At 41.1% G+C, this 19865-nt stretch overlaps 1 protein-coding gene across 1 annotated transcript; it reads right to left on the bottom strand.

The window, feature by feature from the left end:
• Positions 1-1019: 1019 nt before the first annotated feature.
• Positions 1020-4558, bottom strand: LOC122689562 (E3 ubiquitin-protein ligase RLIM-like). Its single transcript, XM_043896124.1, has 2 exons — positions 4315-4558; positions 1020-2656 (listed from the first exon to the last, which is right to left on the bottom strand). Exons 1-2 carry the CDS (start codon positions 4556-4558, stop codon positions 1020-1022), a joined length of 1881 nt encoding a protein of 626 aa, XP_043752059.1.
• Between the last annotated feature and the right edge of the window lie 15307 nt (positions 4559-19865).

Below are 19865 nucleotides of genomic sequence, written 5' to 3' on the forward strand. Positions count from 1 at the left end.
ATTTGGCTAATGTGGACTACTGACAAAAGATTAGAAGTCAGGAGGAAAGAAGGTAAGGGTATTCATTTCTGTGATGCACCCCCTCCAAAACTTTGGATTGGCAGTGGCTGCCATTTTCTCAGCTTATAGCTCTCGCTGGGTGGATTTCTACTACACCTCTTAAGACATTTGGGGTTGCAGGAACTATCATCTCTCTATGCCCCTTCAAACCTGGGGGTTCTAATACTGGCTTCTCAGTTGCTAGCCTCTGGGTATTCATCATCTCTTGGTTTCTGTTCATTATTTTCACATTTTAGTCACCTCATTAAATGATATTCCGTCACTCTTTTAAAGTGTGCCATCAGCTTTTGGTTGGATTCTGACTAATACATTGGTAGTGGGGAATAGGAGAAACATTAAGGTAGTATTGGGGAGTGTGGGATAAACTGCTGGAGAAGGGATAAATGGAAGAGATAAACTGGATAAGGGATAAACTGGAAGAGAAGGGTTTCAAAGCTTTTTATGGCATTCTATGAATATAACATGACTTTTTAATGTGAATGACTCTAATGCAGTCTTAAATTGCTTCTAAATTATTTAGTGGGTTCTTGTTTCTTTGCATGAACAACCAGGATTGAACACGGCCAAGAGATATCTGGGATTTATATGACTAGAAGGTACTACTAGGATCTATCTGGATTGATTATATCATATTAGAACATTTCTGTCATGGCATCAGGAATATCGCAATCCAGTGCACAGACTACATTTCTATTGAAATTCAATGCACTGCTATGGTGTGTAACTCATTTTTATTGTCAGATAGGATAACACTGTTTGACTTTTTAATATTTCCTTTTATTATGAAACAGAAATTTGGGAAAGCCCAATAATTTCTTCAGGAACAAGTAATTCAGTTCCAATTGTTACATATAGATTCAGATAGTTATACTTCAACATAAATAACTCTAAAAGTGGACATAAGGCAGCTGTTTTTTTTTTCATCATTATAACACTTTATATATCCGAGAATTCAGATCTCACATAGAATTATCTGCCTCAGGTGGATCCACAACTGGCCCACGACAAATAGGGCAGTTCGAATGTTCTTCCAGCCATCGATCGATGCAGGCACAATGGTATTCATGGGAACATGGAAGGATGCGTAGCATGTTGCCTGCGGTGTATTCTGTGATGCAAATGGTACACACTTCATGTGAATCATTCTCTGCAAAATATCTTAAAGGCAAGTTTTCAATCTGTGTTGTTGTAAGGCCTGTAGTTTGGTGTGGGTCTGCTTCATTTAATAAGAGAAACTCATCCAGGCTAATGGAGGACCCAGAGTCACTATCATCAAGTATTATTGGGGACATTCGTCCATGTTCTTGCCCAGTCTCTGATAAGCCTATTGATAAGATTCTTTCTTCATTCTCTACCAAGATCAGAGAGCTAGTTTCTGAATCTTCATCATTTGAGCTAGAAATTAAGATAGGACTGGATGCAGAACTAGAAATTGAATAGGGGCTTGAGTCTGAGATCACTATTAAACTTAAATCAGGATTATATCTAGCATTTGAAGCAGAACCAGGTCGACTATCACTACCACTGGGTCCATGTCTTTCATTTGGTGATTCTGCCCTTTCTATGTATTCACTTGGAGGTGAGACACTATGCTCTAAATTACTGTCACTGTCCATAAGATTACTTGAGTAACTAAATCCTATCATTGTCTGCCATGATATACTCGGAAATGAAACAGTTGTTATATTTAAAATTCTATGAACGGGATTTCTGATGGTATTGACAGAAGCACTCTCATTGCCCTCATCAGAATATGAAAGCATAGGCTGAAGTACTTCTTCCTCACTTTCTGAAGTGGTAGTGATGTTCAGGGAGTCAGATGTTAACTGAGTTCTACTAATTCTGCTGTCTATCAGAGAACATGCTGGACAATGAACTCGTTCTACTTCAAGATTGAAGGGTGTGGTTAGATTTGTTTCCATCACTTCCCAAGATTCACTACTGCATGTTGTATCTGAATCACATTCTTCATCTGCAGCATTCCTAGTTGTAGAAGTTTCAGTAAGATCCCTAGTTTGCAACTCATGTCGAGGCATTTGCTGTCTCAATGTTTCTTCATGCCCAGTTCTAGAAAATGTCTCATTCTCACATATGGGAGGTTCTTTAAAAGTCTGAGATGGTATATCTTCATTAGTACTTGGAAAATATTCCCACCGTGAATGTGGAGGTGACCAACTGTCAGTCCTTGCTCTGGTTCTGCGATAGACTGGGCTCCTACTTCTTAGTCTTCTCTGACTTCTAGTCAGTGGGACTTCCATTAATGTTTCCATTGTATCTTGTTCTGATGCAGATGGTGTTGTAAATAGTGGCTCAGACTGTGGATTTTCCAGTTGTCTTTGGCTGTCTTCCGTATCTTCTCTCCTGGGAAGTTTTGCAGATGCTACACATTCATCCTCTGGATTTGAGTTTTCATCATCCCAGTCAAGATTTCTTTCTAAGCCAAATCTGAGCTCATCACTATTAGCACTACTTTGGCTGTCTTCTCCCCAAGACGGATATTCTTTTTGCTCACTTGTCACATTTTCAGTTTGTCCGGAAGTAGTAAGGCAGTCTAGTACAGAGTCATCACTGGATGTATCATCTGAAGCATGTCTCTCTGTGAATTAAAAAAGGGGGGGAGGGGCCATAAAAGAACTACCAAAATTGGAACCATCATAAAGTAGCACTCTGAAACTTGGTTTAAAAAGCAAACAAAAATGAGAACTTAAACACTCAGATGTTTTCAACTGATTTCATATTTACAGAGTTGATACTTTAAAAGCTATATTATCTAGATTTATAAGTAAAGGCAGGGAAGTTTCAATTTCATCTGAAAAAGAGTACACTAATCCTAGATAAATTCAGAGGGTATCTGAAGGAAGTCTGTTTTTCAATATTTCGTCATATACACAGCCCTGTATACCACTGTGGGAGGCATGTCAAGAGACATTTTTTTTTTTTCAGTCCACTGTCAAAACACCAAAGCAATTCTACAAGGTAAACACCAGTTAACATACAGTGCTAGTATTTTAATTCAATTGATATTATTGTCTAATTCTCATTAGTCTCCAACATCACTACTCCTAGGCTCTTATATGCTTTTGATAATGTCTAAGTTGTTTTACAATATAAGATTATTGCCCAAATATAAACAAAGGTTATAGGTTTAAAAGTATATGAATTTTGAATACTTCTTAATATTACCAAGGTTTTTAATTGGCATTAAGCTGAAAGTCAGATCAAATGAATAGACTGAACCTAGCATGGCACATATAAGACCATATTCAAGAACCAAAGTGATAGTATCCTCTTCATTAGATAGTAAAATCCTCTATTTCACACTGGGAGAGAAGGCACCAGATCTGAGGTTCCAGCAGGGTTTCTCAGCCTTAGAACTATTTACATTTTGGAACTGGGCAATTCTTATTTTGGGGAGCTACCCTGTGTGTTGTGTCATATTTGGCAGCATCTCTGGCCTCTGCCCACTAGATCTAGTAACACCCATGCCTCCCTCTGTGAAGACCGAAAATATCTCCAGCTATTGTCAAATGTCCCTTGGGGTGGGGGAGAGCAAAACAGTCCCCAGTTGAGAACTATTTGGTTAGAATATAAAATATTTCTTTTTGCTTTTTTTTTTTTTTTTACACATGTATATGGATAGAGAGGGCTTCCCTCATAACTCAGTTGGTAAATAATCTGCCTGCAATGCAGGAGACCCCAGTTGGATTCCTGGGTCGGGAAGATCTGCTGGAGAAGAGATAGTCTACCCACTCCCGTATTCTTGGGCTTCCCTTGTGGCTCAACTGATAAAGAATCCACCTGGAAAACGGGAGACCTGGGTTCCATCCCTGGGTTGGGAAGATCCCCTCCATTCCAGTATTCTGACTTGGATATTTCCGTGGACTCTATAGTCCATGGGGTTTCAAAGAGTCTGACACGACGGAGTGACTTTCACTTTCATAGATAGAGAAAATAATTCGGGACATAGGAGGAACGTTCCACTGAGGTACAAAACCAAAAACCAAACAAAAACCAATAGTCTACCTCACACTGTTTCCCAGTTAAAACAACCCAAATGTGAATCAGGAAAAAAAGAACCTACCCTGGCATTCTCACCGCAAACCAAGTCAATGTCAGTTCTTTTTTATGAGAAGTTCCTTACCTAATAATTTATGCCACTTCTTAATAATTTACTATTTACTATTATGAAGTGATTATCTAATACTATGAAGTTCCTTTTTCATCCCATCCTATTCCCTCCAAAGAGAAATATACCTGGATTTTCATCTGAGTTTTGTCGTAGGTTTTCTTTCATTAATTGCAGTCTCTGCAACAACTCTTCTTCTGTACTTTCACCTAGGGGGCCGAGCAAATTGTTGTCCCTCATAAGTATGTAATCTTCTTCACTCAGATCACTTACGAATCTGTAGTAATCATCTTCTCGAGCTTTTCTGTCTTTCTGATCTCTGCGTCGGACCGAAACGCTGTCTTCTTCATCGTCGGAATCTGAGCTTTCCATCTCGATGAACAAGTGTAAAATTATGTGAAGTTCATGACATAGTGCTGAAACGCTAAAACCGCAGTCAAATTGTATTTAGTTTATGCTTCCACCCGGGAGTGACCGGAACACACTCGGTCAGACCGTCAGCCTAAGTTCCCCGCAGCTCCTCTACTCCGCTATGGCACCTCAGCTCTGTACTCTCTGGTGAGGCAACAGTTGACATCCGCCTCTACATCCGAACTTGCTTAGGCGTTGCCTAGGCAACCATTGTCTTCCGTAAGGAACTGAGTAGGGGCTGGATTCAGGTTGGGTTTCATTTCATTCAAAAGCAGCCAGTATTTCTGAGGGTTTATAATGTACCAAGCACCATCCTTAAACTCTTCCCCTTCCCCCCCAGCTCTGCCCCGCCGCAGCCTGTTCTCAGGCTTTCAGAAGGCATTTTCATTCGCTACATTTTACATGACACCGGCTTCAAAATGCCACGCCCAAGTCAGGTTCCTTAAATGTAGCATTCCTCATTTCCAGGTGCCGCGGGACCGCTGCCTTTTCTCCTCATGAGTTGCTCAGACCGTAGACTCTCACTAAGAAAGTAGTTCAGAGTTTTTGATAATTCACCAGGGTCTTAGTTGACTCTCTTCAATGTGTCCTCTCCCTTTTAGCTCTTAATGGCTGCATCTTGATTATAAGACCCCTCAATCCTGTTTCAAACGAACAAAAAAACACAAAACTTGGGCAGGCTTTTCTGCTCATCCAGGGAATTTCTTCTCCACAAAAGCATTCGATTTCATTTTTGTCCTTGTGTCTCTTGCAAACAAAACTAGTCAGACTATCACAGGAACTTTAAAAAATGGATACGTAATATTTATTTTGCCTATGGTAATGAGTACCAACTTTGCTGATTTTGTTCCATGTGTCTTAGTGCAACCCGGATGTCTTTATTTACTGGTGAAAATAAACGAATGCTTATTTGTTATGCTACCTGAAGGAGACCTCTAAGAATTTCTGGACTCGTTAATACTGCAAGCCCCACTTAACACTTGTTTGAGAGTTTTTCATTCAAATTATTCATGTAAAGACAAGATTTGGCTACTGAATTTGAGATTATTTAATTTGTCTTATTTAATAATTAATCCATCCAACATAAACTGGGTCAGTTATTGTCCTAGCTCTACAGATATGTCAATTGTTGGAGCAGTTTGTATTGCCAAGTGATACAGACCAGGTGAGGCAAACACCATCTCAGCTCAGTTCAGTCGCTCAGTCATGTCCACCTCTTTGCGACCCCATGAATCACAGCACACCAGGCCTCCCTGTCCATCACCAACTCCTGGAGTCTACTCAAACTCATGCCTATCGAGTCAGTGATGCCATCCAGCCATCTCATCCTCTGTCATCCCCTTCTCCTCCTGCCCCCAATCCCTCCCAGCATCAGGGTCTTTTCCAGTGTGTGAATTCTTCGCATGAGGTAGCCAAAGTACTGGAGTTTTAGCTTCAGCATCAGTCCTTCCAATGAACACCCAGGACTGATCTCCTTTAAGATGGACTGGTTGGATCTCCTTGCAGTCCAAGGGACTCTCAAGAGTCTTCTCCAATACCACAGTTCAAAAGCATCAATTTTTCAGTGCTCAGCTTTCTTCACAGTCCAACTCTCACATCCATACATGACCACTGGAGAAACCTTAGCTTTGACCAGACGGACCTTTGCTGGCAAAGTAATGTCTCTGCTTTTTTCTTTTTTTTTTTTTTCCCATTCATTTTATTAAAAAAATTTTTTTTATTTTAATTTTTTTTTATTAGTTGGAGGCTAATTACTTCACAACATTTCAGTGGGTTTTGTCATACATTGATATGAATCAGCCATAGAGTTACACGCATTCCCCATCCCGATCCCCCCTCCCACCTCCCTCTCCACCTGATTCCTCTGGGTCTTCCCAGTGCACCAGGCCCGAGCACTTGTCTCATGCATCCCACCTGGGCTGGTGATCTGTTTCACCATAGATAATATACATGCTGTTCTTTCGAAACATCCCACCCTTGCCTTCTCCCACAGAGTTCAAAAGTCTGTTCTGTACTTCTGTGTCTCTTTTTCTGTTTTGCATATAGGGTTATCGTTACCATCTTTCTAAATTCCATATATATGCGTTAGTATGCTGTAATGTTCTTTATCTTTCTGGCTTACTTCACTCTGTATAATGGGCTCCAGTTTCATCCATCTCATTAGAACTGATTCAAATGAATTCTTTTTAATGGCTGAGTAATATTCTATGGTGTATATGTACCACAGCTTCCTTATCCATTCATCTGCTAATGGGCACCTAGGTTGCTTCCGTGCTGAGATGTACATTGGGGTGCACGTATCTCTTTCAGATCTAGTTTCCACAGTGTGTATGCCCAGGAGTGGGATTGCTGGGTCATATGGCAGGTCTATTTCCAATTTTTTAAGAAATCTCCACACTGTTTTCCATAGTAGCTGTACTAGTTTGCATTCCCACCAACAGTGTAAGAGGGTTCCCTTTTCTCCACACCCTCTCCAGCATTTATTGCTTGTAGACTTTTGGATAGCAGCCATCCTGACTGGCATGTAATGGTACCTCATTGTGGTTTGGATTAGCATTTCTCTGATAATGAGTGATGTTGAGCATCTTTTCATGTGTTTCTTAGCCATCTGTATGTGTTCTTTGGGGAAATGTCTGTTTAGTTCTTTGGCCCATTTTTTTGATTGGGTTATTGATTTTTCTGGAATTGAGCTTCAGGAGTTGCTTGTATATTTTTGAGATTAATCCTTTGTCTGTTTCTTCATTTGCTATTATTTTCTCCCAATCTGAGGGCTGTCTTTTCACCTTACTTATAGTTGCCTTCATTGTGCAAAAGCTTTTAAGTTTCATTAGGTCCCATTTGTTTATTTTTGCTTTTATTTCCAATATTCTGGGAGGTGGGTCATAGAGGATCCTGCTGTGATTCATGTCGGAGAGTGTTTTGCCTATGTTCTACTCTAGGAGTTTTATAGTTTCTGGTCTTACATTTAGATCTTTAATCCATTTTGAATTTATTTTTGTGTATGGTGTTAGAAAGTGTTCTAGTTTCATTCTTTTACAAGTGGTTGACCAGTTTTCCCAGCACCACTTGTTAAAGAGGTTGTCTTTTTTCCATTGAATATCCTTGCCTCCTTTGTCAAAGATAAGTTGTCCATAGGTTCCTGGATTTATCTCTGGGCTTTCTATTCTGTTCCATTGGTCTATATTTCTGTCTTTGTGCCAGCACCATACTGTCTTGATGACTGTGGCTTTGTAGTAGAGTCTGAAGTCAGGCAGGTGGGTTCCTCCCGTTCCATTCTTCTTTCTCAAGATTACTTTGGCTATTCGAGGTTTTTTGTATTTCCATACAAATTGTGAAATTATTTGTTCTAGTTCTGTGAAAAATACCGTTGGTAGCTTGATAGGGATTGCATTGAATCTATAGATTGCTTTGGGTAGAATAGCCATTTTGATAATATTGATTCTTCCAATCCATGAACACGTAATGTTTCTCCATCTATTTGTGTCCTCTTTGATTTCTTTCATCAGTGTTTTATAGTTTTCTATGTATAGGTCTTTTGCTTATTTAGGTAGATATACTCCTAAGTATTTTATTCTTTTCGTTGCAATGGTGAATGGTATTGTTTCCTTAATTTCTCTTTCTGTTTCTTCATTGTTAGTGTATAGGAATGCAAGGGATTTCTGTGTGTTAATTTTATATCCTGCAACTTTACTATATTCATTGACTAGCTCTAGTAATTTTCTGGTAGAGTCTTTAGGGTTTTCTATGTAGAGGATCATGTCATCTGCAAACAGAGAGAGTTTCACTTCTTCTTGTCCTATCTGGATTCCTTTTACTTCTTTTTCTGCTCTGATTGCTGTGGCCAAAACTTCCAACACTATGTTGAATAGTAGTGGTGAGAGTGGGCACCCTTGTCTGTTCCTGATTTCAGGGGAAATGCTTTCAATTTTTCACCATTGCGGGTTATGCTTGCTGTGGGTTTGTCATATATAGCTTTTATTATGTTGAGGTATGTTCCTTCTATTCCTGCTTTCTGGAGAGTTTTAATCATAAATGAGTGTTGAATTTTGTCAAAGGCTTTCTCTGCATCTATTGAGATAATCATATGGTTTTTATCTTTCAGTTTGTTAATGTGGTGTATGACATTGAGTGATTTGTGGATATTAAAGAATTCTTGCATTCCTGGGATAAAGCCCTCTTGGTCATGGTGTATGATTTTTTTTAATATGTTGTTGGATTCTGTTTGCTAGAATTTTGTTAAGGATTTTTGCATCTATGTTCATCACTGATATTGGCCTGTAGTTTTCTTTTTTTGTGGCATCTTTGTCTGGTTTTGGAATTAGGGTGATGGTGGCCTCATAGAATGAGTTTGGAAGTTTACCTTCATCTGCAATTTTCTGGAAGCGTTTGAGTAAGATAGGTGTTCGCTCTTCTCTAAATTTTTGGTAGAATTCAGCTGTGAAGCCATCTGGTCCTGGGCTTTTGTTTGCTGGAAGATTTCTGATTACAGTTTCGATTTCCTTGCTTGTGATGGGCCTGTTAAGATTTTCTATTTCTTCCTGGTTCAGTTTTGGAAAGTTATACTTTTCTAAGAATTTGTCCATTTCATCCAAGTTGTCCATTTTATTGGCATAGAGCTGCTGGTAGTAGTCTCTTATGATCCTTTGTATTTCAGTGTTGTCTGTTGTGATCTCTCCATTTTCATTTCTAATTTTGTTAATTTGGTTCTTATTTCTTTGTTTCTTAATGAGTCTTGCTAATGGTTTGTCAATTTTGTTTATTTTTTCCAAAAACCAGCTTTTAGCTTTGTTGATTTTTGCTATGGTCTCTTTAGTTTCTTTTGCATTTATTTCTGCCCTAATTTTTAAGATTTCTTTCCTTCTACTAATCCTGGGGTTCTTCATTTCTTCCTTCTCTAATTACTTTAGGTGTAGAGTTAGGTTATTTATATTACTTTTTTCTTGTTTCTTGATGTAAGCCTGTAATGCCATGAACCTTCCCCTTTGCACTGCTTTTACAGTGTCCCATAGGTTTTGGGTGGTTGTGTTTTCATTTTCATTCATTTCTATGCATATTTTGATTTCTTTTTTGATTTCTTCTATGATTTGTTGGTTATTCAGAAGCGTGTTATTTAGCCTCCATATGTTCGAATTTTTAACACTTTTTTTCCTGTAAATGAGATCTAATCTTACTGCACTGTGGTCAGAAAAGATGACTGGAATGATTTCAATTTTTTTGAATTTTCCAAGACTAGATTTATGCCCCAGGATGTGATCTATTCTGGAGAAGGTTCCGTATGCACTTGAGAAAAAAAGTGAAGTTGATTGTTTTGGGGTGAAATGTCCTATAGATATCAATTAGGTCTAGCTGGTCCATTGTGTCATTTAAGATTTGTGTTTCCTTGTTAATTTTCTGTTTAGTTGATCTATCCATAGTTGTGAGTGGGGTACTAAAGTCTCTCACTATTATTGTGTTAGTATTAATTTCCTCTTTCATACTCATTAGCATTTGCCGTAAATATTGTGGTGCTCCTATGTTGGGTGCATATATATTTATAATTGTTATATCTTCTTCTTGGATTGATCCTTTGATCATTATGTAGTGTCCTTCTTTGTCTCTTTTCACAGCCTTTATCTTAAAGTCTATTTTATCTGATATGAGTATTGCGACTCCTGCTTTCTTTTGGTCTCCATTTGCGTGAAATATTTTTTTCCAGCCCTTCACTTTTAGTCTGTATGTGTCCCTTGTTTTGAGGTGGGTCTCTTGTAGACCGCATATATAGGAGTCTTGTTTTTGTATCCATTCAACCAATCTTTCTCTTTTGATTGGCGCATTCAACCCATTTACATTTAAGGTAATTATTGATAGGTGTGGTCCCATTGCCATTTACTTTGTTGTTTTGAGTTCACGCTTATACAACCTTTCTGCATTTCCTGTCTAGAGAAGATCCTTTCGCATTTGTTGAAGAGCTGGTTTGGTGGTGCTGAATTCTCTCAGCTTTTGCTTGTCTGTAAAGCTTTTGAATTCTCCTTCATATCTGAATGAGATCCTTGCTGGGTACAGTAATCTAGGTTGTAGGTTATTCTCTTTCATTACTTTCAGTATGTCCTGCCATTCCCTTCTGGCCTGGAGGGTTTCTATTGATAGATCAGCTGTTATCCTTATGGGAATCCCTTTGTGTGTTATTTGTTGTTTCTCCCTTGCTGCTTTTAGTATTTGTTCTTTGTGTTTGATCTTTGTTAATTTGACTAATATGTGTCTTGGGGTGTTTCTCCTTGGCTTTATCCTGTTTGGGACTCTCTGGGTTTCTTGGAATTGGGTGGCTATTTCCTTCCCCATTTTAGGGACGTTTTCAGCTACTATCTCCTCGAGTATTTTCTCATGGCCTTTCTTTTTGTCTTCTTCTTCTGGGACTCCTATGATTCGAATGTTGGGGTGTTTCACATTGTCCCAGAGGTCCCTGAGGTTGTCCTCATTTCTTTTGATCCTTTTTTCTTTTTTCCTCTTTGCTTCATTTATTTCCACCATTTTATCTTCTACCTCACTTATTCTATCTTTTGTCTCCGTTAGTCTACTCTTGGTTCCCTCCAGAGTGTTTTTGATCTCATTCATTGCATTATTCATTTTTAATTGACTCTTTTTTTATTTCTTCTAGGTCTTTATTAAAAATTTCTTGCATCTTTTCAGTCTTTGTCTCCAGGCTATTTATCTGTAACTCCATTTTGTTTTCAAGATTTTGGATCATTTTTATTATCATTATTCTAAATTGTTTTTCAGGTAGATTCCCTATCTCCTCTTTTGTTTGACTTCGTGGGCATTTTTCATGTTCCTTTACCTGTTGGGTATTTCTTTGCTTTTTCATCTTGTTTAGATTGCTGTGTCTGGAATAGGGCTTCTTTTTTTTTTTTTGTAAGGTTATAGTGTATTGAAAATGAAAATTAAGGAGTAGTAGAGGAGTACCAGAGGACTTTAAAAGAAATAAGTGAAAAAGAAAAATAGAAATTAGAAGAGAAAAAGGAAAAAAAAAGAAGAAAAAAAAAAAGAAAGAAAGAAAAATAATTTTTTTTCCTAATTAAAAAAATCATAAAAATCTATGAAAATGAAAGTTAAGGAGTAATTTGGGAGTAATAGGAAATTTTAAAGGAAAATAAAAGAGAAAAAAATAAAAAAGAAGAAAGAATTTTTTTTTTCCTACTAAAAGAACAAAAAAGTTAAAATATATCTTGGAATTTCTCTGGAGCTGTTGCGTTCAGTGTGGGTTCGGCTCAGTTTCAGATAGCTCCTCGTTCCAGCTTACACTTCTCGGTATCTACAGGCCCCTTCCGGTGTAGTCGATGTTTTCTACAGGGATTTAATCAGTTGCACCAGTCCCTTCCAAAGCGGTTCCCTTTGTTTATTTGGCTTCTGTTTGCCGGTCTCTTCAGAGCCTCATTTCTGCCCTGACACAGGCGGGCGGAGGTGGACTCTTATTCAGGTAGCTAGTTCCGTCGCGCTGCCAGGAGGTGCTGGCACGCGGGGAGGGGCTGGCGCTGCTTTCTCCGTCTGTGCTGCTCAGGCTCCCAGCTGCTCTATGTGGAGCGTGCCCCACGCTGCCGCCTTCGACTGTTCCACAAAAGTGCGGAACAAAAAGCTGCGCCTGCTCTTTGTGCCTTCCCCCTCAGAGTGGTCCAGGCGGCCAGGGGCTTGACGGGCGCACTCTCCCCGGGTGTGGCGCGCCCACTCCCTTCCACGGTCCCAGTCTCAGTTTCCGCCGGTGCCAGTCGGGTGTGTGCGCCTTCTGCCCTCCGCGTCCCCAGCCCCAGTCCCCACCCGCGCCGGTCAGGTGCCTGCACCCTCTCTCTCGCCACGACCCTCCCGGGGGATGTCAACCATCCAGAATCTCAGGAGGTCTTTGATTAGAAAGTGGAGGCCTGTTTGCAGTGCGGCAGGGGATGTGGTCCTTGGGGCCGAGCCTGCCCCCTTCCCCTCCCCTCTGCCTCCTGCCTCCGGCTGGGCTGTGCCGGTCCGCAGCCTGCGAGCTCTTCTCGGGACTTTCTCAGTCCCTTTGTTCTGCGAACGGCCGGCAGTGTTTTCGGGCAGGTTAATTTTCTCTCTCTCTTTTGCTGTCCCACAGTTTAAGTTGGCAACTCACAAAAGCTCCCTACGATTGTCCTCAGGGCACTCAGGCCCGACCCCACCCAAAGCAATGCCGCCCGCTCCTCTCCGTTCTGCCCCCACTTGCTGCTGGCGGATGCGGGTGTCTGGGGTACTTTTCTGCTGGGAGTTGCTTTTAGGCTCATAATCTGTGGGTTTTATTTATTGTTTCCCTCCCAGTCAGGTTGCCCTCCAAGATTCAAACACTTCCCCCAGGCCCGCCAGTGCGAGGGTTTCCCAGTGTATGGAAACATCCTCTATTGAGACTCCCTTCCCGGGATGGATCTCTGTCCTTAGCTCTTTTGTCTCACTTTTTATCCTTTATATTTTGTCCTACCTCCTTTCGAAGACAATGGGCTGCTTTTCTGGGCGCCTGATGACCTCAGCTAGCGATCAGAAGTTGTTTTGTGAAGTTTGCTCTGCGTTCAGTTATTCTTTTGATGAATTTGTAGGAGAGAAAGTGGTCTCCCTGTCCTACTCCTCCGCCATCTTGGCTCCTCCCCGTCTCTGCTTTTTAATATGCTATCTAGGTTGGTCATATGAGAACCTCATGAACAATATGAGAAGGCAAAATGATAGGATACTGAAAGAGGAACTCCGCAGGTCGATAGGTGCCCAATATGCTACTGGAGATCAGTGGAGAAATAACTCCAGAAAGAATGAAGGGATGGAGCCAACGCAAGAACAACACTCTGTTGTGGATGTGACTGGTGATAGAAGCAAGGTCCTATGCTGAAAAGAGCAATATTGCATAGGAACCTGTAATGTTAGGTCCATGAATCAAGGCAAATTGGAAGTGGTCAAACAGGAGATGGCAAGAGTGAATGTTGACATTCTAGGAATCAGCGAACTAAAATGTACTGCAATGGGTGAATTTAACTCAAATGACCATTATATCTACTACTGTGGGCAGGAATCTCATAGGAGAAATGGAGTAGCCATCATGGTCAACAAAAAAGTCTGAAATGCAGTACTTGGATGCAATCTCAAAAACGACAGAATGATCTCTGTTCATTTCCAAGGCAAACCATTCAACACCACGGTAATCCAAGTCTATGCCCCAACCAGTAACACTGAAGAAGCTGAAGTTGAACGGTTCTGTGAAGACCTACAAGACCTTTTAGAACTAATACCCAAAAAAGATGTCCTTTTCATTATAGGGGACTGGAATGCAAAAGTAGGAAGTCAAGAAACACCTGGAGGAACAGGCAAATTTGGCCTTGGAGTAAAGAATGAAGCAGGGCAAAGGTGAATAGAGTTTTGCCAAGAGAACGCACTGGTCGCAGCAAACACCCTCTTCCAACAACACAAGCGAAGACTCCACACATGGACATCACCAGATGGTCAACACCGAAATCAGATTGATTATATTCTTTGCAGCCTAAGATGGAGAAGCTCTATACAGTCAGCATAAACAAGACCAGGAGCTGACTGTGGCTCAGATCATGAACTCTTCTTGCCAAATTCAGACTTAAACTGAAGAAAGTAGGGAAAACCACTAGACCATTCAGGTATGACCTAAATCAAATCCCTTATGATTATACAGTGGAAGTGAGGAATAGATTTAAGGGACTAGATCTGATAGACAGAGAACCTGATGAACTATGGACGGAGGTTCGTTACATTGTACAGGAGACAGGGATCAAGGCCATCCCCATGGAAAAGAAATGCAAAAAGGCAAAATGGTTGTCTGAGGAGGCCTTACAAATAGCTGTGAAAAGAAGAGAAGTGAAAAGCAAAGGAGAAAAGGAAAGATATTCCCATTTGAATGCAGAGTTCCAAAGAATAGCCAGAAGAGATAAGAAAGCCTTCCTCAGTGAACAATGCAAAGAAATCGAGGAAAACACCATCTAGAAACTATGAAAATACACAATATTTTAGAATAGATTTATATATGTTTTATTGTGTATGTACAGAGAATTATGCAGCAATTATTTAATGGGAGTTGGGAAATGTTTCACAGAGGTATTATATTTGAATCTGAATCCTTAAATATAGTTATTAGTTTCTATAGATGGAAAATGGCAGTTATGTGTTGGTAGAGAAAGGCTCTGTCAGAAAAAGTAGACTTGAAAGACCTTGGCTTATTTGGGCAACTGTGGCCACAATTTTGGGGTAGGGGTGGAAACACGAAATTAATCTCAGAAAAAGTAACTGGCACAAACTATAAACTGAGTTTTGAGTTTTTTGAATGTAAGAAATAGGATACTGATTAAGATGTTTTGGTATATTTTGAGAACAAGCAGTGGATTTTATTTTTGCCTGCTTAGTGTCCCCGTAACATACTTGTGCTGATAGCATCCTGATTTTCATGGTGGAAAAACTCATTCTAGTCTTAGTCCAGTTAGTTTAAGTTTAGCTGAATTCCCTACTGTGGCTAAAGGAAAGGACATATGATACAGCCATGTCCAATCAGCATATCTCAAATTGGCTATGGTAATTGGTCAAAACATGAGCATGTGAACAAAAGTCCCATTTAAGAGGTAAACCTGAAATATTAGCTAGGACTACTGAAAATGAGAAATTCTTTTCCACTCGAGTTACTAAGCTGGCGAGATATGAACCTAAAGATGCTTGTGGCTATGTTTTATCCCAAGAATGAGGAAAATTGACATTAAGAGACAGAGGAAAACAAAGATGGAGAAAGAATGAGATATTTGAGAGAAAAAAAAAATTGAGAAGTACCTGAAGCTAGATGTGCCTTAGGATTTTTATATCTTTAAAACAATGTATTTCATTTGAAAACTATAAGATTATGATTGGAAGGCTCCTAATAATGTCAGGAGAGTAATAGGATTGGTGATGATGTAGTAGTAGTTGTTGTTGTTAAGTCGGTCAGCTCTGTCCAACTCTTTGTGACACCAAGGACTGTAGCATGCCAGGCTTTCCTGTCCTTTACCATCTTCCAGAGCTTGCTAAAATTCATATCCATTGAGTCGATGGTATAGTTAGATGTCAAAAAGTAATTTGATAGAGGGGAGGGGGGTCAGGGAATGCGTGAAATAGGTGTGGGAGATTAAGTGGTACAAACTTCCAGTTGCAAAATAAAGAGTCAAAGGGATGAAATGTACAGTCTGGAGAATATAGTCAATAGTAATATAATGTTTTTGTAGGATGACAGATGGTAACTAGGGTTGTGATGATTTTATAATGTACAGAAATATCTAATCACTATGCTGTGCACCAGAGACAAACAGTGTTGTCGGCCAAGTATATTTCAAAAGACAAATAAACAAACTTATAGGAAAAGAGATAAGATTTGTGGTTACCAGAGGTTGGGAGGGTGTTGGACGAAGGAGGTCAAAGGGTACATACTTCTAGTTAGAAGATAAATAAGTACAGGAATGTAATGTGCAACATGATTAATATAATTAAGACTGCTATGTTGTATATGAAAGTTGTTAGGAATAAATCCTAAGAGTTCTCATCACAAGGAAAAATATTATTTGTCTTTTCTTTTCTATCTGTATGAGGTGATAGATGTTTACTAAACTTATCATGGTTATCATTTCATGATGTATGTAAGTGTAGGAGAACAAAACTTGCCACCTCAAAACGTTTCTTTGGCATGTAGATTATGTCAAGCTGGGAACAAACAAAAAATCTAGGCCCAAAGTCTCAGGAAGACACTTTGACCTTGCTCCTAACTGCCTAAAACTTTTAGATAAAGGGCCTATTCCCCAATAGAGCAATCACCAGAGACATCTACAAAGAATATGGCTAGTTGTGGTGGGGAAAACACAGCAGGGCCTAGAGATCTAAGAGAGTTCTGTGTCCTATTGTCTACATGGCCCATTTGCCAAACATTTCCTTTTCCGTCTTCATATGAACCACTTTGCTCTCCTTGGAAGTCTCAAATACTATCCATGACATCCTCTTTTGTCTTTAGTTAAAGATGTTCTTTAAGGTGAGGGTTTCAGCCATTTGGGTTTTTCAGATTTCCTGGGTCTTTCTCATATGTTGATGTTATTAAACTTTGATTTTTTTCCAGCTAGTTTGTCTCATGCCAGTTTAATTCTTAGACCAGACAGATGAATCTAGACGGGTAAAGGAAAATTTCTTACTGCCCAACATAAGTCAAATCATTATGCTGTGTGCCTCAAACTTAGTGTTAAATGTCAATGATATCTCCAAAATCTGGTAGAAAAAATAGATAATTTATAATTAATTTACCAAGTAAAATTTATTTGCTTTTGTCCAGTCTATAAGGTTAGTATGTTCATATAATTTCAATTTAGTTGGATTTAGTTTTTATGAAAAGTTCAGATAGCAATATTTCTGTCATTCGTTTAATAGCTATTTATTAGGCATTGAAATTGTGTAAAGTTGAAAGCAATGAGCAATCGTTTTCAATTGATTATGAGTGAAATGTAGTTATGACATATCAATATAATGTTAATATAGTGGATAAATTTCCTACATCTTTGTGTGAGGCTGTCACGGCTAACGCCATGGCAGGCAGCCTAGATTAGGAGTAGGCCTGGGTTCCCGGGGTAACATAATAATCAGGCCTCCTGGAGCCAGCCAATCAACATATGCCTAGCCAGGAAAAAGGGAACCTATCAGGGGAAAGCTGAAAGCCCCACGTTGGGCCAACAAAAATTACCTTGCAACTGTGTAACCAATCCACTTGCACGAACTACCCACTGTGTAACCAATCCGATTGCGCCAACTACCTGCTGCTTATTTTGACCTAATAAATACCCGAGAGAAGTGGGGCTCGGGGCCTTTCGTCCTCACACACCTGGTGAGGGCAGGAGGCCCTGGCTCAAGTCAGTAATAAATTCCCCTATTGCGAGTTGCATTGTTTCGAGGAGTCTTCTTTCCCGACCGGGGACTTGTACTACGGGCAGAACATTTGGGGGCTCGTCCAGGATCGCTTGACCGGGGAAGAATGCTCTTTGGAACAAAGGGGGAAAAAGACAGGTAATAGCACTGGTGCTCAGGCAGGTCTAGAAAAGTCCAGAGTAAATCCGGGGCCCTGCTGTGAAGCAGGAAGGTGTCTGGTGCAGAAAGACCAGAGTAAATCCGAGGCCCTGCTAAAATGCAGGAAGGTGTCTGGCGTTAGGGAAAGCTTTCCATGAGGGAACGGATTAGCCATTCCGGCTGGTGTGAGGCCGAGGCCAGCGAGCGTGCCGGAAGGCAGCCAGCTCTGTGGGAAGGAGACCTCCTCTCCTAAGCCCGAATCTGGGGAACAGTGGACGCCATTCGGTAAGGTGACCCTTGTTCCAGAGGATCTGTGTTGTCGGCCGATGTGTGTCTGTGTGTTTTTCTGTATAACTGCCGGCATTGTCTCCTGTCTCGTTGTTCTCTGGTGTGTCGTTGTCTACTTCTTCCTATAGAGCCTTGGAGCCTCATTTCTGTTTCTGGGAGTTTCAGTGAACAGGCAGACAGTTGTCGGGGCAACTGACGAGTCCCGGCCAGGGCTACTCCCTGGCGGATTCTGAAGGCCTCCCAACAAGTCAGCCCCAGTAACGGGAGCCCGAGAGGGTGAAACTCTTTTCTTTTTTCTCGTATTCTAAACCGAGAATCTGGCCAAATAAAAACCCGTCTGTGTGGGCACGGGACAGGCACTTAAGAGCCGATAGGGCGCCTGCCACTGGAAGACTCCCATGAAAGGATAAGGGGGTCACGGAACGGGCTAGAAACCCTTAGGGTGCCCGCCCCCAACAAGAAAACTTCCGTGCAATGACTAAGGCACTCAAATAGTTCCACGAAGCATACCACAAGCCCAACCACCACTCCCGATAAGATTTTTTGGTGGTAATTCTTGGTGACTTTCTTCTGACTCTCGCTATGGAGCAAGGAAAATCTACCTCACTCTCTCTCATGACTGATCATTTCTCGGATGTCAGGGCTAGAGCATATGATCTGTCGCTACTGGTTACAAAGAGTAAATTAATAACCTTTTGCTCTGCAGAGTGGCCCGCCTTCCAAGTTGGATGGCCTCCAGAGGAAACTTTTCAACCTTCTATTATTCGGGCGGTGAAAGAAAAAGTTATGGCTCCTGATCCCTGGGGCCACCCGAGCCAAGTCCCATATGTTATGGTCTGGCAAGATCTAGTAAAAGATCCACCTGAATGGTTAAAACCTTTTGTTCACAAACTCCCTGATTCTCCTAATGTACAGGCCCTGGTTATGGAAACTCCCACTCCTCCAGAGGAAGCCAAGAAGAATAAGGGCCCAAAACCGGTCTTGCAGGAATCCTCGGACCGGAACCTGATTGACTTAGAGACGGAAATTAGGCCCCCGCCATATGCCCCTCCTCCGTTGCAGGTTCTCCTGGGGGGAGGAGCCCCCCCGATGAATCAGAAGGGATAAGGAAACCCCGACCCCAGAGAAGAAATAGAGGAAATAAGGGTGAGAAGGATCATGGGGACCCAGAGTTACCTTCATCTACTGTACAGGCACTCCCCGTCCCGGTGGGACCAGCTAACCCGGACGGAGAGCGAACCTATCAATACTGGCCCTTTTCCCATTTTGTTCACTCATAACCCCACCTGGGATGATTGCCAGCAGCTGTTGCAGGTGCTCTTCACTACCGAAGAACGGGAGCGAATCCTGGCAGAGGCGCAGAAACGGGTCCCGGGGGTCGACGGGAGACCAACCACCCAGCCTCATCTCATGGACGAGGGGTTTCCTCTGTTGCGGCCTAACTGGGATTTTGAGCGAGTGGAAGGTAGGGAGCGTCTCCGAGTGTACCGCCAGACTCTAATGGCTAGCCTGCGGGCCGCAGCTAGGAAGCCAACAAATTTGGCAAAGGTAAATTTAGTAAGGCAAGAGCCCACTGAGAGCCCGTCAGCCTTCCTAGAGAGGCTAATGGAAGCCTTTAGGCAATATACACCCATGGACCCCCAGGCTGAGGAATCACGCGCTGCAGTTCTACTAGCGTTTGTGAATCAGGCAGCCCCAGATATTAAGAGGAAATTACAAAAGATAGAGGGGTTAAGAGAACAGACAATACAAGACTTACTGAAAGCAGCTGAAAAGGTATTTAATAATAGGGAGACCCCAGAAGAAAGGGAGGAATGACTTCGTTGAGAAGAAAGGGAACCAGCTGAGAAGATCAGGAAAGAAGATAGGGAACATAGGGTGAAGGAAAACCAGAAGAACCAGAGAGAGCTAGCCAAGATTCTTTTTGTGGGGATAAAGGCCG

Source organism: Cervus elaphus, chromosome X, assembly GCF_910594005.1.
Source record: "Cervus elaphus chromosome X, mCerEla1.1, whole genome shotgun sequence".
Taxonomy (NCBI): domain Eukaryota; kingdom Metazoa; phylum Chordata; class Mammalia; order Artiodactyla; family Cervidae; genus Cervus; species Cervus elaphus.